Source organism: Miniopterus natalensis, chromosome 20, assembly GCF_054644295.1.
Source record: "Miniopterus natalensis isolate mMinNat1 chromosome 20, mMinNat1.hap1, whole genome shotgun sequence".
In the NCBI taxonomy this organism is placed as follows: Eukaryota; Metazoa; Chordata; class Mammalia; order Chiroptera; family Miniopteridae; genus Miniopterus; species Miniopterus natalensis.
In genome coordinates this window covers 19,301,096-19,318,378 of record NC_142100.1, presented here as the reverse complement: position 1 = coordinate 19,318,378, position 17,283 = coordinate 19,301,096, and the positions used below count along the sequence as shown (strand labels likewise).

Sequence of the window (17,283 nt, the reverse complement as noted above, 5' to 3'; positions counted from 1 at the left end):
GTGCACACAAATCCTGACGATGTACCAAGTGGCATTTTTGCTTTGTTGTCCTGGTGCTGCGGACAGCAAGACCTCTTCAGGCCAAACTGCAAGGCCAGTGCCCGGATCAGCAGACAGTCCTAAGAGGGCAGAGAGTGCATAGTGACAGGCCTTTGAGTAGGGCCAGCGGGCACCAACCAAGGGGGTGCATGCCTCGTGTGGAGAGACTGACCGCTCTGCAGGCTCTTTCCACAGTCCACAGTGGAGACCACCACCACCTTTACCAGTGGAGGCAAAGGTTCCATGGTCTTTTCATTTAGTTTTACAGGCTTTTCCAGTCACCTTCCCCTCCCACTGTAAATCCTCATGCCTGTGCTGTTACTCTGGCCTTTTTCCTGTCAGCCACTCAGCCAGCCTCCTTGGTGCATTCACTTTTTAGAAAATTGCTCTATGCGTCTGTGCGTTTTATTTGGAAACTGGGTACTTGATTTCCTTCCTTCATCATCCCCTTCCTTCTTTCCTTCCTCCTGTCACCTAACTCCTTTTATTGTCAGGTCATCTCCCTATGGAGCCTTCCTGGATATACCTCATGACACTTGTATTTTCGTTCAGCACTTGGCTTATACCAGCGTAGCCTTGGTTACATACACTGGTTTCCTTGTAATAACACGTGCATCATTCTGAACGCTTTATTTTTTAAAAATTTATCTTTATTGATTTCACAGAGAGGAAGGGGGGGGAGAGAGAGAGAGAGAGAGAAACATCAATGATGAGAGAGTCATTGATCTGCTGCCTCCTGCATGCCCCCCACTGGGGATTGAGCCTGCAGCCTGGGCATGTGCCCTGACCTCCTGTGATCCTCAACCCCTGAGCCACACCCAGCCGGGTTGTTCTAAACGCTTTAGGGTCATATTACCACATTGGTCCTCAAAACAACCCAGTGAGGGCAGGTTTATTATTACTCCCATTTAATAGGTGAGGAGACTTAAGGCCCAGACAGGTTAGTGAGGGTCCCCATGGTCATACAGCTGATATGTAGCCGAATCAGGACTTGAACAGTCTGTTCTAGTTCTGGAGCCTGTGTTCTTAACCACTCCTCTATACTGTCTCTACATTTTTGGGGCACTGATTGTATGCCAGGCACTGTTCTAAGGGCCTTATTAACCCATTGAATACTTACAGCAGCCCGAGGAAGTGTAGGCACTGCTGTTGCCTCTGTGCACAGTGGTGCTGAGTTGTTTGCCCAGGACCCTCACAGTAAGCGGCCTGGGCAGGATTTGAACCGGGATCTCTTTGGCCCCAGAGCCCACGCCCTAACCCTCTGCGTCACACCCCTTGCCTTTGCCGTCTTTGGTTTTCAGTCCCCTGGAAGTCTCCTCTTTCCTCATCCCTTCCCACATTACCTGGTAGTGGACTGCCTCATGGTGGCTACTCAAGAAATGTGTTGCCCACCTCCACTCAGACCCCCTTTCCATTGGCCCTCCCCACACTGTTGTCTGTGTCCATGCGCTATGCATATATGGTCTTTAGCTAATCCCTTCACCTCCCTTTATTCAGTCCTTCTCACCCCCATCCCCCCTGACATTTGTCAGTCTGTTCCAGGTGTTCAGGCCTCTGGATCTGTTTTGTTCATCAGGTTATTTTGTTCATTAGATGCCACATATTAGTGAGATCGTATGGTATTTGTCTTTCTCTGACTGGCTTATTTTGCTTAGCATAATACTCTCCATTCCATCCATGCTGTCGCAAAGGATAAGAGTCCCTTTTAATGGAAAAAGAAAGAAAGAAATGTGTTGCATGAATGTGTGAGGTAGTAAAATGGGTTAGGTACCTATATTAACTGCATAAACCTAGTTGAAGGAACCATTGAATCTCCCAGAAGTGACATATAGAAGAAATGGAGTTTCTTTATTCTGCAAATTATATAATAAATGTTTTGCTTCATCATTAAAATTTCTTCACAATCCAAGGAGAGAAGATGGATGAAGAAGCTAGAGAAAGGGAAAGGTGACTTTCCCTGATAAGCTCCGCTTATGCCCTAATATTTAAGCTGGAAATGCCGATTCTCGCCACAGCCTCCCATCACTTCCCTTCATTTAGGGACTTGGAAAACGCACTGTTTATTTCATCGTGTTCACTCAGGCACAGAGGTTTTGCAATCCTTGCAAGAAAACCCAGCAGCCCTTGGTTATGGTGCCATCTGGAGATAGCAGGTGGTATCACCACTCTTTCAGTTGTCAGGATGCATTTCCTGTTGAGTCACTCAAGTCTCATTTCATTTGTTTCTCTGTTGACTTCACACTTTGGTCAAATTAGTAGTCATTTTCTGTTCTCTGTTCAAATTTTTAGCTCCCCTTTATATTCAGATAGCCAAGTTGAATTTGGAGCTGTTTTACTAATCATAAGCCCTTTAATAAAAATAGTGCATGTCAGGATGAAAGCATTATGTAGTGCTGGGCAGGTGGGGAAGGGGAGCGGAAACCCACAGTCTCCCACGGGAGAGGCTGTGGTCTGGGTGAGGGACAGAGAGAGACAAGGCAGGTTTCGTTTGCCTGCTATGTGTGTCTGTACCTGCCTTGTTTAAATTTTGCTGAATGATGAGTGTTCAGCAGAAATAGGTGACATCCTAAACTTGGGCCTTCAAAAGCCATATTTATTTCGCCATGATTTGCATAAGGGGTTGTATTTAGCTGGGGCAGAATTTAGCTGTAAAAATGAATGGTGGCCTAACTCGTGACTTTTTCCCACTCTTTAGGATGGCAAACTTTTTGTTCTAATTTCTCTCAGGACAACAGAACTGAGTTGAACCCTAAACACTCCTCAAATCCAGATCTCTGACTTCCACTAAGCAATTCAAAACAGATAGTCATTTGTCTCCTTCTTAAAAATCCCCAACAAAGGAAAATTCCGTTTCTCACTTGTTGCACTGTTGAGCATGACTTTTTATTGGCAAGTTCTAAATTTTTCATGAACTAGTTCCTTAAAATCTTTTTTGCTGCTAGATTACTTATTTTAATCTTCATATGTAAGAAGACAGTTACTTTAAATTTGAGCCCTTTCACAAACTTAAGTATTAATATCTGGTTTTCTACAGGGCTGTTGGCGCCATTCAGCTTATCTGTGACTCAGACCCTTTCTTCTCGGAGGGTGGTTCGTAAGTCTTTGGAAACCCAGGCCTCCCATTGTTAAACATAAAGTTTCTTGTTTCTCACATTCTGATGCTTTTCTGTGCCTTTCTCTCCCTGCTGCTCAGGCATGTCCCCAGTTAGGATATGGCAAATCTTCTGAGTTTTCACCCAGCAAGAGGAACTTTAAAACAGCTTTATTGAGATATAATTTACATATAGTTCACCCATTTAAAGTGTACAATTCAATGTCTTTTAGTATATTTGCAGATATGTACAACCATAGACAATTTTAGAATATTTTCACCACCTTCAAAAGAAACCCCATACCTTTGCGCTATCACCGTCCCCCCAACTCCTTAGCTTAAACCACCACCAGTCTACTTTCTTCTCTATAGCTTCTCCTGTTCCGGACCTTTCATATACGTGGAATCCTACCATATGTGGTCTTTTGTGACTGGCATCTTTTACTTTAGCATAATACTTAGAAGCTCTGTCCATGTTGTAGCGTGTATCAGTACTTCGTTCCTTTTTATGGCTAAATAGTATTCCATTGCCTGAAGAGGCATTGCATTTTGTTTATGCTTTTGTCAGTTGCTGGACATTTGGATTGCTTTTGCCTTTTGGCTGTTACAGATGCCGCTGCTGTGAACATCCATGTACAAGTTTTGCATGGGCATATATTTTCGTCTCCTTTGGGTAGAGACCTAGGAGCAGCATTGCAGGGCTGCGTGGTAATTATGCTCTGTCATTTGAGGAGCTCCGAGGCTGTCTGTGCAGTGCTGCAGCCTGCGACCTTCCGCCCCGGTGTCTGAGGACTTTCTGGTTCATCCACATCCTCGCCAGCCCTTGTTATCTGTCTTTTCCATTCCAGCCTCCTGGTGGATGTGAGGTGATGTGTTACTGTGGTTTTGGTTCCCACTTCCCTAATGATTAAACATATCGAGCAGCTTTTCTTGTGTTCTTTCGACATTTGAATACCTTCCTTGAAATGCTTGTCTAGATTCCTTGCCCATTCAAAAAATTGGGATTATTTTCCTTTTATTGAGTTGTAGAAGTTCTCTGTATGTTCTAGATAAAAGGCCCTTATCAGATGTATGACTTGCAGATGACTTTCTCCCATCTCTGGCTGGTCTTTTACTTTCTTGATAGTATCCTTTGAAACACAAAAGTTTTTGATTTTGATGAGGTTCTCTTTATTTTACTTTTGTAAGATTTATTTTCTATGGTACATATTACAAAACTATTAGGTATATTTTTATTTTCCAAATGTAAAGTTATAGAAAATATGATGTTTTTGAAAATGCACCATCCCCAAAGAGCCGTTGGTGGGTGGAGTTGCTCTTTCCTCAGAAGCCTTGGACTTGGCTAGGGGATCTCACCTCAGTGCTGCAAATGGGGAGGTAACATTTTGCAGGCCTTGTGGGTATTTTGATCTTTAATCCTTATTACATTTTAAAAACAACTGTTCACAGTTGTTTCGTATTATTCTGCATTTTATCCAAAGACCATTGTATGTTCTGTTTATGCAGAACAAGTATTCAGACTGGATGATCACAGTAAATGTGACAATGAAAGATGGGTCGTCTTTCTCTTCCTTTCCCAACAGGTATGGCAGATTCCAGAAAATGGACTCACCCTTTCCCTGACTGAACCTGTGGTGATTTTAGAAGGCCACTCAAAGAGAGTTGGCATTGTGGCCTGGCACCCAACAGCCCGCAACGTGCTTCTTAGTGCAGGTAGGAGCTAAGCAGTCTTCTCTTTTCCTCTCGTCATTGCTTCTTGCAGCCCTTTTTGTGGAGGGGAGCAGCAAATGCATTTGACTGTGTGCTAAACAGTTTTGAAGCAGATCATTAGGAATCCATGATGAGGTGCTGAGATGCAGTGGTTCCCCAACCCATATGTGCACATGTGTTAAGGCTACTTTGACAGTCTGGTGGGAGATAAAGACTTCCTGCTTAGAAAAATGAACAGATGCTTACCTGTTGGCCTATAATTTCAGCAGATTCATGGTTCCTGCTGGGGCCCTCCATGGGCGAGTTTCAGTTATCCTTAATGTAGTAAGAGGAACACAGAAGATGGGAACCAGGAGCCCTGGGCCCCAGCTCTGGTGTTGTGGCCACCTTTAGGGCGATCCTGTTAAGGAATACTTTCATTTTGGTCTCCTTATACAAGTAGTACGTGTGTATTATGGAGGTTACATATGAACAAAAGGAGGAAAAGAAAAATCACTTGAAATCCGACCTTCCGGAGGGAACATCATTACCATTTTGGTGTCTCTTTCCAGAAGATGTTTCTGTGCACACACATCAAGGATTTTAAACATGACGATGGGCTCAGAGGCTTTGCACGTGTGCTCTTTTTCATGGGCCATTCTCCCTATGATATTTTTAATGACTCCATTAATAATCCATTGTCTGGACTATTTAAACCTCAGTTGTTTAAAGCAGCCCCTTATTTCTGGACATTGATGCTGTTTCTGATTTCTCATTGTTAAACCACTTTAAATTCCAAGTTTCATCTTAAAAAACTCAGTTCCTTTGTTTAAAATTTGAGATTTTATCTTCTTTTATAGAAGCAATAGAAAGGGCAAAAAGAAGCTTCGCGGAGTGATAGGAATGTCCTATATCTTTTTTTTTTTTTTAATTTTTTTATTGATTTCAGAGAGAGGAAGGGAGAGGGAGAGAGAGAGATAGAAGCATCAATGGTGAGAGAGTTGTTGATTGGCTGTCTCCTGCATGCCCCCACTGGGGACTGAGCCCACAACCAGGAATCAAACCTTGATCTCCTGATCAAAGGTCGATCCTCAATTGCTGAGTCATGAGGGCCGGGCAGGAATGTTCTATATCTTGATTGTGATGGTGGCTACATGAATATATATATTTGTCAAAACTCTATGAGTGTATTCTTCAAATGAGTGCATTGTGTTGTATGTAAATTATACCTTAATTCCTGAGAAAAGGAATACTAATGTTAGTCCTAGAATTTTAAAGATCTTTCTCTTCACCAGTGGAAAGGACGAGGGGGAGGTAAGTTCAGTTTTTAGCTGGGAATAAAGGACATTTATGATATAGTGAGTTAAATAAAAAGTTTAATGCCAGGAACCTATTGAAGTCAAGAACTGATTACTCTTCAAAAAAGACATTACATAGGATTCTGGTTTTTTATTTTTATTTATTTTATTATTTTTAAATATATCTTTATTGATTTCAGAGAGAGGAAGGAAGAAGGAGAGAGAAACATCAATGATGAGTCATTGATTGGCTGCCTCCTGCATACCCCCTGCTTGGTTGCCGTGTTTTGCATATTTTAAGACTATACGACCCATCCTCAGTGGCTGAAGTTACCTATTTGCCTGTGATAAACGAGGCAGAGGAAGGGTCAAGTCTCCAGCCCAGAGTTCCTCTCCAACTTTTCTTCTGTTGTGCAGTTTTTCCACCCATTTCCTACTTCTCACTCTTAGGTACTTAGGTGTTCTGGATATTAGTGACTAAGTCTTCTGAAATGCTTGCAAAATTGGCTTATTGGCAAGAATCCACTTTCAGAATATCTGTCCACTCCTTTATTTTTTTTTATACTTGAAATTATGTTCTGGAAGCAACAAATGATGTTCTTTTTAAAGGAGACTTGGGGACTTGGGGCAGACCCTCAAAGGAAGGGTTTTGATCAGTTGTGGCCGAGTCAACAGTGTGGCCTCTTTGGGGACAGTTTCTGAATCCACATGCCTACGTGATAACAACTTGGGCTTCTCAAATCAGGCCAGTCTTGGCCTATTTTTTCTCCCCCTTTAAAGATAAAGATCTGTTGTGAGCCAGTTAGGCCAGTCCTTGCATTTCCTTTCCACTTACCGTAATCAGCTGCACTTTAATCCAAGACCATATAGTACAGCATCGTTGATTTGCATAGCCTGCCATCTACCATCTTTGTTGAGTGTCCTAAACAGTTTTTTTAAAGGTCTTTATTTTTAGCTCCACTGGAAAAGAAGTGAGCTATATTCATTCTGATGCTTGTTTTACTAGAAAAGAAAATTGACAATTACTTGGGGTCCACCAGCCCGGTTAACTTTTAAAAAAACATAGGCCTTGCTCTGGCGGTGTGGCTCGGTTGGTTGGGCATTGTCTCATGCACCATAGGTTGCTAGTTCAGTTCCCCTCAGGGCGTGTGCCTGGGTTGTGGGCTTCATCCCTGATAGGGGTGGTTGATGTTCCTCATGGATGTTTCTCTCTCTTTTTCCTCCCTTCCCCTCTCTCTAAGAAATCAATAAAAAAATGTTTAAGGAAAAGAAAACGTAGGCCTCGACCGGGCGGCTCAGTTGGTTGGAGCATCATTCCATACACCAGGAGGTTGCGGGTTCAGTTCCCTGTCAGGGCACACACCTAGGTTGCGGGGTCAGTTCCCATTTGGGGTGTGTATGTGAGGCAACTGACGGATGTTTCTCTCTCTCTCCCTTCCTCTCTCTAAAGTAATGAAAACATCCTCGGGTGAGGATTCATACAAACAAACAAAAACATAGGATTTTATTTTCTTGTAGTTCTTTGTTTGGTTTGGTGGTTGTTTTTGTTTGTTTCATACGAACCAAAACTTAACAAGCTGTATTTTTACTTTAACATTGATTTCTCTTATGCAAATGTCTTTTTTCTTTGTCACTTCAGTTTTTAACCCCCAGTAAGTAGGGCCTCTTGTCAGCACCTTCCTTTCAGTGCAACAAATGTGTCGTTGTCCAGGTATTTCTAATACCTGGGGCGTGGTTGTGTTTGCCCATAGGCTGTGACAATGCCATCATCATCTGGAACGTGGGCACAGGGGAAGCCCTGATAACATTGGACGACATGCATTCAGACATGATTTACAATGTCAGCTGGAACCGGAACGGCAGCTTGATCTGCACGGCTTCCAAAGACAAGAAAGTGAGAGTGATCGACCCCAGGGGACCAGAGGTCGTTGCTGTGAGTATTCTTCAGTCCCCAGGGAGTGAGCGGTCTGCGTCTCCTGACGGACCATGCCTCTGGCCAGAGCCCCGGCTGTGTGCAGGAGAAGGCAGGACAGGCTCTGACTGCCTCCCAGCCAGCTTCTCTTCAGAGCTGTGCATTTCCAGCTTTACCCAAGTCTTATCTCCCACTTGGTGACCCATTTTCACAAAGAAACAAAGTTTTTGTCAGTTTGCTAGAGTCTTTAAGAGTTGACAAGTCTAGATCAGCTACCCAAGTTAACTGCATTCCTGGCTTAGTACTGAAAATTGATTAATTGATTTCCACCCTGCTCCAAAAATGACTGTTAAAGTGTCTCACAAAGATGTAGCAGGCTACTCTCCTTTAGGTTATCATCCTCTTGGGAGAGAAACAGCTGGCAGAGCCCTCCCAGGTGTCTTGTTTTTGCAGTGCATGGACTTGGGTTGGCAGCAGGGCATGGTGGAAGGAGTGACACTTGCTAACCTGAGCTGAGGGAACTTGACCAAATCATGTAGTGTCACTTTGTTTCCTTGTCTGGGGAGAGGAGGTGGTTATTAATCTCACACACACACACACACACACACACACACACCTGGTTAACATGCACGGCACGCGGGGTGTGGCCGGGTTGGGGGTGTGGGCCCCCTTTTTGCAGTTGGAATGTGTGTGATGTGCCCCGCTCCCGCCTGCAGGAGAAGGAGAAGGCGCATGAAGGCGCGCGGCCCATGAGAGCCATCTTCCTGGCTGACGGCAACGTCTTCACCACGGGCTTCAGCCGCATGAGTGAGCGGCAGCTGGCCCTCTGGAACCCGGTACGCGCCTTCCCGCCTGCCCGCCAGCTTACACCCAAGCTCTCCCCCTTTTCCGAATGGGTCTTGGGTTGCTACATAGATTACGGGGTTCTTAGTATGGTTTTCTGAACTCCCACTTGTCTTAAATTGGATGTGAAGTTCTCATTCTCACTAGAGACTCAGTGCTAAATGTCTTCCAAATATGTATTTGTGGTACTCTCAAGAGTCTGTGTTTACTGTATTTTTATAAAAGAATGCGTGAGCAATCCAGACTTGGGAAATGATTTCTAAACTTAGTTATATTTTATAAAGAATATGATCAAATGTCTAAATCAGAGTAGTCATGCTTGGGGAAATGTTTATAATCACATAGGTGGAAAAAATACTAACCTGCACATATGGTATGATCCCAATTTGTATGTGTACATGTGTTGGGAAGAAATAGACCAAAATGGTCATGGTTTCTGCCACAGTGGGCTGTAGGATGATGGCATATGGCATGATCTTTATGTTGTTCCTTGTAACTTTTTAAAGAACTTATATTTATTTTATAATAGGAAAAAAGTACTTTTTAAAGAGAAAAGTCACAAAGGGGAAGGGCACTCTCTCATCTTTGTCATAGAATCACACATGTGTGATTAATTAAGTGGTCAAATCAACATGATTTTCAGTCAATTGGGTGCCATTTTAGTATCCCTAGTGGTGTTTACATGTATGAGTGTTATATGTGCATTGTTCAAATTTTCATTATTGTAGGGAGATGGCTAACTTCATTAGGGATAAAAGAATGCATAGTAAGGTTACAAAAATTTATCCTTAAAGTGTGTGTGTGTATAATTTTTTTTCAGAAAAATATGCAGGAACCAATTGCTCTTCATGAAATGGACACTAGCAATGGGGTGTTGCTACCTTTCTATGACCCTGACACCAGTATCATTTACTTATGTGGAAAGGTAAGCAGTCATTTTGATGTTTAATATTAAATTTAATCCTGTGGGAGGAAAGTATATCCTTCAGAGATTTAGTAGATAGACAGTGCATTGTGTCATTTTAATTAATTTGACATGTGCTGTGTCTTAAGCTAAAATAAGGACGGATGATTTTGTTATGTTTGGGGTGAGACTGGACTGTTTCTAACTTGCCAGTTGTGTGGTAATAACATACTGGGTTCGGTACTTTTCATGGAAGGCGGGATTGGGCTAGGGTTGGGGCAGATGTGGCAGGAAAATCTGCTCTGGCACTCCAGAGAGATAAAGAGTACATGCTGGTGTTTTGTTTTATTTTTTCATTTAAGTTTTTGGTTTTTTGATCTTTTGTTTGTTTTAAATTTATTATTGATTGACTTTTACATGGTGGTGCTATGTGGTTGGTGATTGCAGATTTCTCTTAATTGGTATCGGGGATGAATGACCAGTTCTCCACCTGTCATGCTGAAGTCTGCTGGGCAATTCTAGACTGGTATTTAGTACTTACTGCTGCATGCCATGCACTCCCAAGGAGGATGGTGTTTTGGGGATGTGAGCCTTTAGGGCCTCAGGGACTCTCCAGAAGGTTCTTGTTCCTGGAGTTCATTGGTAGGGCCCTGGGCTGGAAACCATGTGGCCTGATTCAAGTTTCATGAGGTGACAGTTGTTATAGGAAGGCCCCACACTGAAATAAAAAGACTCTCCTCCTACCTATCAATCTCTGCCTAACTAAACTTCTGGTGGCTCTATTATTATTATTTCATTTTAGTAGGTGGTAACCTCAGTATTATTCTTTTGTAGGTTCACTTTTCCTTAGAAATTTGTGTAGTTGAAATAAATGAATTACTAAAAGTAGAGTAACGTTGTCCCTCGGATCTGGTAGGATGCCCCTCTCTGGGCAAAGCCCGGATGCTGTTTTACTTCTCCTCGTGGTTCACTGAACCACTGCAGGGCTGCTTTACATTTTATAGGTCAGTCGCTTAGAAACTGAGATCTTGTCTGTTTCCTTGAAAGTCATTTTGCTTCTGATGTTAACAGCTGCCATGGAGTGCATCAAAACAGACCAAAGGAAATGTTACTCAGAGGTTGTTAACGCTAGGTGGAAAATTATCTTTAGTATGCAGAAAACAAGTAGTATGTGTTTAGCCTCTTTTCCATTGCTTTAGATTTTTATTTATATGATTGAAACAAAGGGAAATTGTGAAGATAGAGGTTTGTGAGGGTCTGATACTGCCTAGCTATTTATGTGTTCATACGTGTGCACATGTGTGTCCCCACTGATATATATATATGCCTATATTTATATCTTCTATGAGGCAGAATTGCCTATTGCCTTCATTGTTCAGGTTGGTATAACTGCATGGCAATTATTTATACTTAGACTAGCATATGTTTCAGATCTCCAAAAAAATCTGACCATTCTAAGCAAGATTATTACAGCATTTATACATTGCAATGAGATAGCAAACCTTGTGGCATTCAAGGATGTCACTAAAACTACAGCCTCTTAATGAGGGAAGTCTTTGTTTTTATTGTTATGTAGATTGTCTGGTGTTGGTGCTCTCAGGTCTCTGAAGGACACTGCTGTATGCCAATGAACAAATAACTCAGATCAATAGTTGCCTTCTCAACAGTCCTCCTGGTCTTTCATTTGTCCTTGAGGTTGAATTGCAGTGCAGTTGTTTGGCAGAGGCAGTAACATTTTTGCCCTGACTCTGACCGACTCTGACTCTGACTTGGTGTCTAGGCTTCAGGGGGGGCCGAGGAGACTTTAAAGGGCATGCTAGTGTTTGATTGGTGAGGGCTTACTCTGCCAGGAGGAGAAACCATCATGTGCTTTAGGCAGGCCTCTTAAGAGGAAGAAAAATCAGCCACTGTATTGGAGTCCTAATTAATGCTGGATTTATAGGGGAAAGAGACACCCACTTAACTCAGATATTTCACTTAATAGTAAACACAAACTTGTCTCCGATCTCTTGTAGGGTGACAGCAGTATCCGCTATTTTGAGATCACTGATGAATCCCCGTATGTCCACTACCTCAACACGTTCAGCAGCAAGGAGCCTCAGAGAGGGATGGGTTACATGCCCAAGAGGGGACTGGATGTTAACAAGTGTGAGATTGCCAGGTAAAGAAGCAGCATTGTAAAGTATTGAAATTGTTTATACTGACTATGTTCTACAAGAGGAACACACCACCACGTAATTCTGTGCTGCCCGGGTCTTTCTACCCTTGTGTGTGGTATAGAATAGTGTCTCATTTCCTGCCCGCACTTAGAGACATGGAGTTTAGAGCAGGGAGGTACCTTTCAAAATCATTTACTCTACCTGTGCCCCTCTCTGTTCTTCAGATTTTATAACTTGAAGTGCAGCCTGTGTGTATTGGACTCATATTTGAAGAGCGAAACCATCATCTCTTGTATTCAGGCTGAGGCTGTGGCCAGCCTCCCCTGGGAGGCAAGCAGGGGAGAGCCTGTCCCTGGGATGGAAATAAGGAATGCTTTTCCTACCCTTTGAGGGGATGAACTAGGTTCCAAAGTGGATTGTGGACCCCACGGATCCTAAACTAGGGAAACCAGAGACCTACAGTGGAGTCTTGAGTTGGCGTGGCTTGATTTGGGAAGTGTTATAGAACTCCTGCCTCTCTGTACTACTCTGGATTTTTAAAAAATTCTATTCCATAATATGCTAGTGGGGCCTGGCCAGGCGTGGCTCAGTGGTTATGCATTGACCTAGGATCCAGGAGATTGGGGTTTGATTCCTGGTCAGGGCACATGCCCAGGTTGCGGGCTAGGCAGCCGATCAATGACTCTCTCATCATTGATGTTTCTCTCTCTTTCTCTCCCCCTTCCTTTCCTCTCTCTGAAATCAATAAAGATACGTTTACAAATATATATATATATATAATGCTAGTGGGCTTCCTAGGGAGAAGACTCTTTTCTCATACTAGTCAACATAAGATACTCAGGAGACTCACCACTGGCCATTTTAAACAACAGAACAAGTAGCACTGTGTTGTCAGGCTAAGGTCCTGGCCCACGTTATGTGACGCTCTGTTTCTGTGGACATTTGTCTAAGTATGCTGTTCTGGTCACTCACTTGTCAAATAATCAACACATCTTTAAAAATAAAATTTTAAGCCCTTTGTTATATCAGCCAGTATGGGGTTTTTTGTTTGTTTGTTTTGTTTTTAAATACATTTAACTCTATAGCTGGAGTAATGAAGAAAGCTGTCTCAGCTAATTTAAGATTGTGGTTGAAACCACACCAATCGAAACGTGCTTCAAAATATATTGAATTTGAATTTAATATTACATTCAGTATTTGGGAACACATTTATTTCATTGTCGCCTAAAAGTTTTAAAGGCCATGAGATCGTTCAGGACCCCTCCTAGTTATTGTTTCTTGAGCACTTATCATATATGTCAGGCTCTGCATAGCCCGTTGCATGGTCACCTCCTACCTCTCAGAGCAACCCTGTGAGGCAGGTGTTGTTTTACCTCCACTGGAAGGATGAGGAACTTGAGGCTGGGTGAGGTGGGCACACACTCAGGCTGTGCAGTAGTTGAGCTGGAAGTCAAACCCAGGTCATCTCTTTCTCCACTCTACTGGCTGGAGAGGTTTCCTGCTTTCCACGTTTGGGATGATTTTAAATTTTTAAATGTTAAGTATATTGTGGTTTGCTTGGATGCCAAAATTTTAATTCCTAGGAATGTATTGTTTTCCCTTTAAACAATCATTTTTATACTTATAAATGTTTTACCACCTCAGGTTGGCAGAAGACCTGTCATCTAAGTCATAGATACTGATAGGTAATTGTTCGTTCTCTCCTGTCTGTTGACCTGGTAACTTTACACAAATGAATCATTGTTGGTGGTGTTACCATTTCTACCACAGTGGGTCTGCCCCCAGATAGTTGGGATTTGACTGTCACCTTCCTGCATAGATCTACTCCTGGGTCTTGTCTCCCAAGCACCTTTTCCTAGTGTAGCTGCTCGCGGCTTCTGCTTTCCCACCTGTAAACTGGGAATGCTAAGTTCTGCCCACTCCTCAGGGTGGGGCAGCTGCGGTGGCGGGAGGAGCATTTCAGATCCCTTATAGCATTGTAGAAAAGTGGTTGCTATTGAGCCTGTTACTTGGCCTCCTATTTTACTTAATGCAACTTTGCCTTTATTTCCTTTTTGAAGATTCTTCAAACTTCATGAGAGAAAGTGTGAGCCTATTATCATGACTGTTCCCAGGAAGGTAAGTGCCCAGTTTTCGAAGTACTCTGTGTCTCAGATCCCCAACCTTTGTGATTCTTCACCTGAGGGTTTCCCAAAACTGTCTCTTGTAGTCGGACCTTTTCCAAGATGACCTGTATCCTGACACAGCGGGGCCCGAAGCAGCGCTGGAGGCAGAAGAGTGGTTTGAGGGGAAGAACGCAGATCCAGTCCTCATCTCCTTGAAGCACGGCTATATCCCAGGCAAAAACAGGGACCTCAAGGTGGTCAAGAAGAACATTCTGGATAGCAAGCCCCCTGCAAACAAGAAGTGTGACCTGATCAGCGTCCCTAAGAAGACTGCAGACACGACCAGCGTGGTAAGGACCGCAGGAGGTTGAGGGTGTGTGTGGCTGGCTCGGGCCTGGGCCTCTAGAAAGCTCCTTCCGGTCCTGGGCACTGGCCAGTGCTGTCCCAGATGTGGACAGGGGGGCTTTCAGTGAAGATGACACACACTATTTGTAAGACTCTCCTTCCTCCTCTTTTTGTTTCCTTAGCAAAATGAAGCCAAGTTGGATGAGATTTTAAAAGAGATTAAATCTATAAAAGACACAATCTTCAATCAAGATGAGCGTATTTCCAAGTTAGAACAGCAGATGGCGAAGATAGCCGCCTGAAGGTCCCCCCCACCCCCAAAATGGGAGCAAGAACTCGGGCTTGGTAGCTGGTTGTTGGTGTGGTCCCAGGGAGGGCGAGAGGGAGGCACTGCCATTTGGAGACATTCATTTCAGGTTTGTCCACCAGCGATAGGCCACATTCCAGTCAGAACGCAATTCGGCTCCCAAATTTGCAGAAACAAAATGTGATTTAAAAGCAGAGCTTTTTATCAGAAAGCTTTTTTGATGTTTTAAGTGTTATATGTGACTTGTTGAACTTTTAAGACAAAAGTGCTACTTTTAAAATCCAAGATACTCTGAATTTTAGAAAACCAACCAATTCTAATTCAGTGTCGTGCCCAAGTACCTTTTTTTAACAAATAGGGACCAATGCCACATTGCTTTTTATATTTCTTTTTTTAATGTTGCCAAAACCAAAAGTAGCTTTTATTTTTCCTTTGTATTTTGCTACTTTGCAGTATTTGTGTGTGGGGTTTTTTTTGTTGTTTTTTTTCTCCTTAATTCGAAAGGGACAGCACTGTGTATGTTTATAATCTAAATGAAAATAAGATGTTATTTTGTATAAACATTCATCTGAGAACAATCAGAGCAGTAGCCACATTGTGCTGGCTCATTTGCAGCACAAACCTGGTCATCGTAATGACTGTGCACAAGGAGACTTGAAAAATCACGTGGATTCGTATCCCCCCCCTCCCCCATTTCATTGAGTCTTCTGATCAGAAATGCTCACCGTACCCTTCCCTTCCTTCCTTTCCCTTTTGTAGGAATTGGGTGGTTGTACCAGGATGGAGTTTTGCTTCTTGGGTGTCCTGTGCTTCAGATGATTATACTCTAACCTAAACTAGCATGTGCTCCTGCAGTTCTGTTGTATACGCAGACTCGGTTGCATTCATCACTAAACATCAGGTTTCAGTCAATACTTGACAAGGGTGCCGGGGACAAGAAGACACACGTACTGTGGAGTGTTCCTTCTTGCCCATTTCAGCAGCTTGCCTAGCTCCCAAGTGCAGTGAGGGACTAAAAACAAGGGAACTCGGAGGGGAGTGTCGGCCCCGCGTGATCCTCTGCTTTCCTGCATGTCCCATGCTGTCCCCGTGCTGTGCTGGAGGAAGAAGTGGCTCTCCCTGCACCACCCAGGCTCCTGCCTTCCCTCTTCCTCACCCAGGCAGCCACCTCTCTCAGGGCTCCCCCAGCCATTCCTCTTTCCTTCCTGCCTTTCAGCCCTAACTGCATTCGGCTAAGGTGAGGCCAGAGGGTGCTATTGAAGACTGAGGCTACAGAGAATGGTCTAGAATGGAGCCAGACCAGGAGCGCAGATCTCTGCTGTAGCTTTAATGTGTACAGATGTGTCCCTTTGCACCTTCCACGCACACTAACCTGCTCTGCCTCCAGCTCGCACCCAGGCTTTGTCAAAGCACAGAGGCTCCCCAGCCTCAGGGGAGCCGGAGCCTGAGCTCTGATCACCTGTCCATTCCAGGGCCAGCTAGAACTCATTTCCATTTTGTCATACTGCATGTTTGAGAAACAAGATTTAAGGAGCCTCTGTTTTGCAAGGAGTAAGTGTCAGTGATTGAACGTGCGACGTCTAGTGCCATTGGGACCATGACGGGAACTTGTTTGCACGTGCTTGTGCTGATGGGGGGATGGGCCTGGCTGGAAGCATCTAACACGGGGAACTGGGATGGGGCAGAGTGTGGCCAGTGGGTTGAGATGCACAGCCAAGCTGGGGGTGATGTCTGCATAGAAAAGGTACCGTGTTCTTAACTGATACTGGGATCGCTGTCTCCATAATTTCAGGGCATCTGAATGTTCGGTGTGGTTTTGTGTATGTGTATGTGTGCATTTTTAATATTGAAATGGATAACGGGACATAAAACAGTAATTACAGTGACTTGTATTCAGACCTGTACATGTTTCTTTGTCATTGTAATCTGCTGAGGACCTTCATTTTTAAGATTCAGAAATGTTTTAAGGTTCTGTTGTCAAATTAATTAAACAAAGTTGTTGCTGATGGTGGTGCAACACCATAGGAAATGTGGCTCAGAGAGGAGGGGGCAGGAGAGGCCATCCTGATCTTGGTGAGCGTTGTGACTTATTTAATGAATGGATGCCCCGCCAGGCTCCATCTCGCCTGAAGCATCGTGGATTATTTTTCCTGTTTTGTCTTCTTTTTTTTTAAAGCCGTGCTATCCCAGAGGAGAACCAGTGAATTACTCCTAGATCGGCTCTTATAGAGCGGCCATAGTATTCTGTCCAAACACTTGCTTCCATTTTCAAAGATAAAAAAATCATTGATTACAAAATGGTGTCCGTGTTTATTTCATGCTGCAGCAGTCTTTGAGGTGTCCCACACCCCTCTGTTTGTCGCAGCTTCTCTGACTCAGTGGAACCAGCCAGGTGACGGTTTTCTCCCGAGGGTAAGTATGGGGAAGTGTGGGTGGGCCACTCAGCTCCAGCAAGAGGGGACACGTAGTAGGTCTGGGAGAGGGCTACGGACCAGATTCCAGCGGCCTAGATATTTGAGTCCTGCCCAAAGCCTTCACCAGGGCTGTGACCTGAGCATATTCCCTGACCTCAGTGAGTCCCTTTTTTTATC

General features: G+C 43.7%; 1 protein-coding gene across 2 annotated transcripts in view; it reads left to right on the top strand.

The window, feature by feature from the left end:
- Positions 1-16,990, top strand: part of CORO1C (coronin 1C) — a 60,199-nt gene extending 43,209 nt beyond the window's left edge. For both annotated transcript variants that reach the window (XM_087828745.1, XM_016208743.2), the window contains exons 4-11: positions 4,714-4,843; positions 7,869-8,050; positions 8,746-8,865; positions 9,693-9,797; positions 11,792-11,937; positions 13,996-14,053; positions 14,145-14,390; positions 14,568-16,990. In XM_087828745.1, the coding sequence (XP_087684871.1) occupies positions 4,714-4,843; positions 7,869-8,050; positions 8,746-8,865; positions 9,693-9,797; positions 11,792-11,937; positions 13,996-14,053; positions 14,145-14,390; positions 14,568-14,687 (1,107 nt within the window). In that variant the 3' untranslated portion in view covers positions 14,688-16,990. The remainder of the gene's footprint in view (positions 1-4,713; positions 4,844-7,868; positions 8,051-8,745; positions 8,866-9,692; positions 9,798-11,791; positions 11,938-13,995; positions 14,054-14,144; positions 14,391-14,567) is intronic.
- Positions 16,991-17,283: the final 293 nt, after the last annotated feature.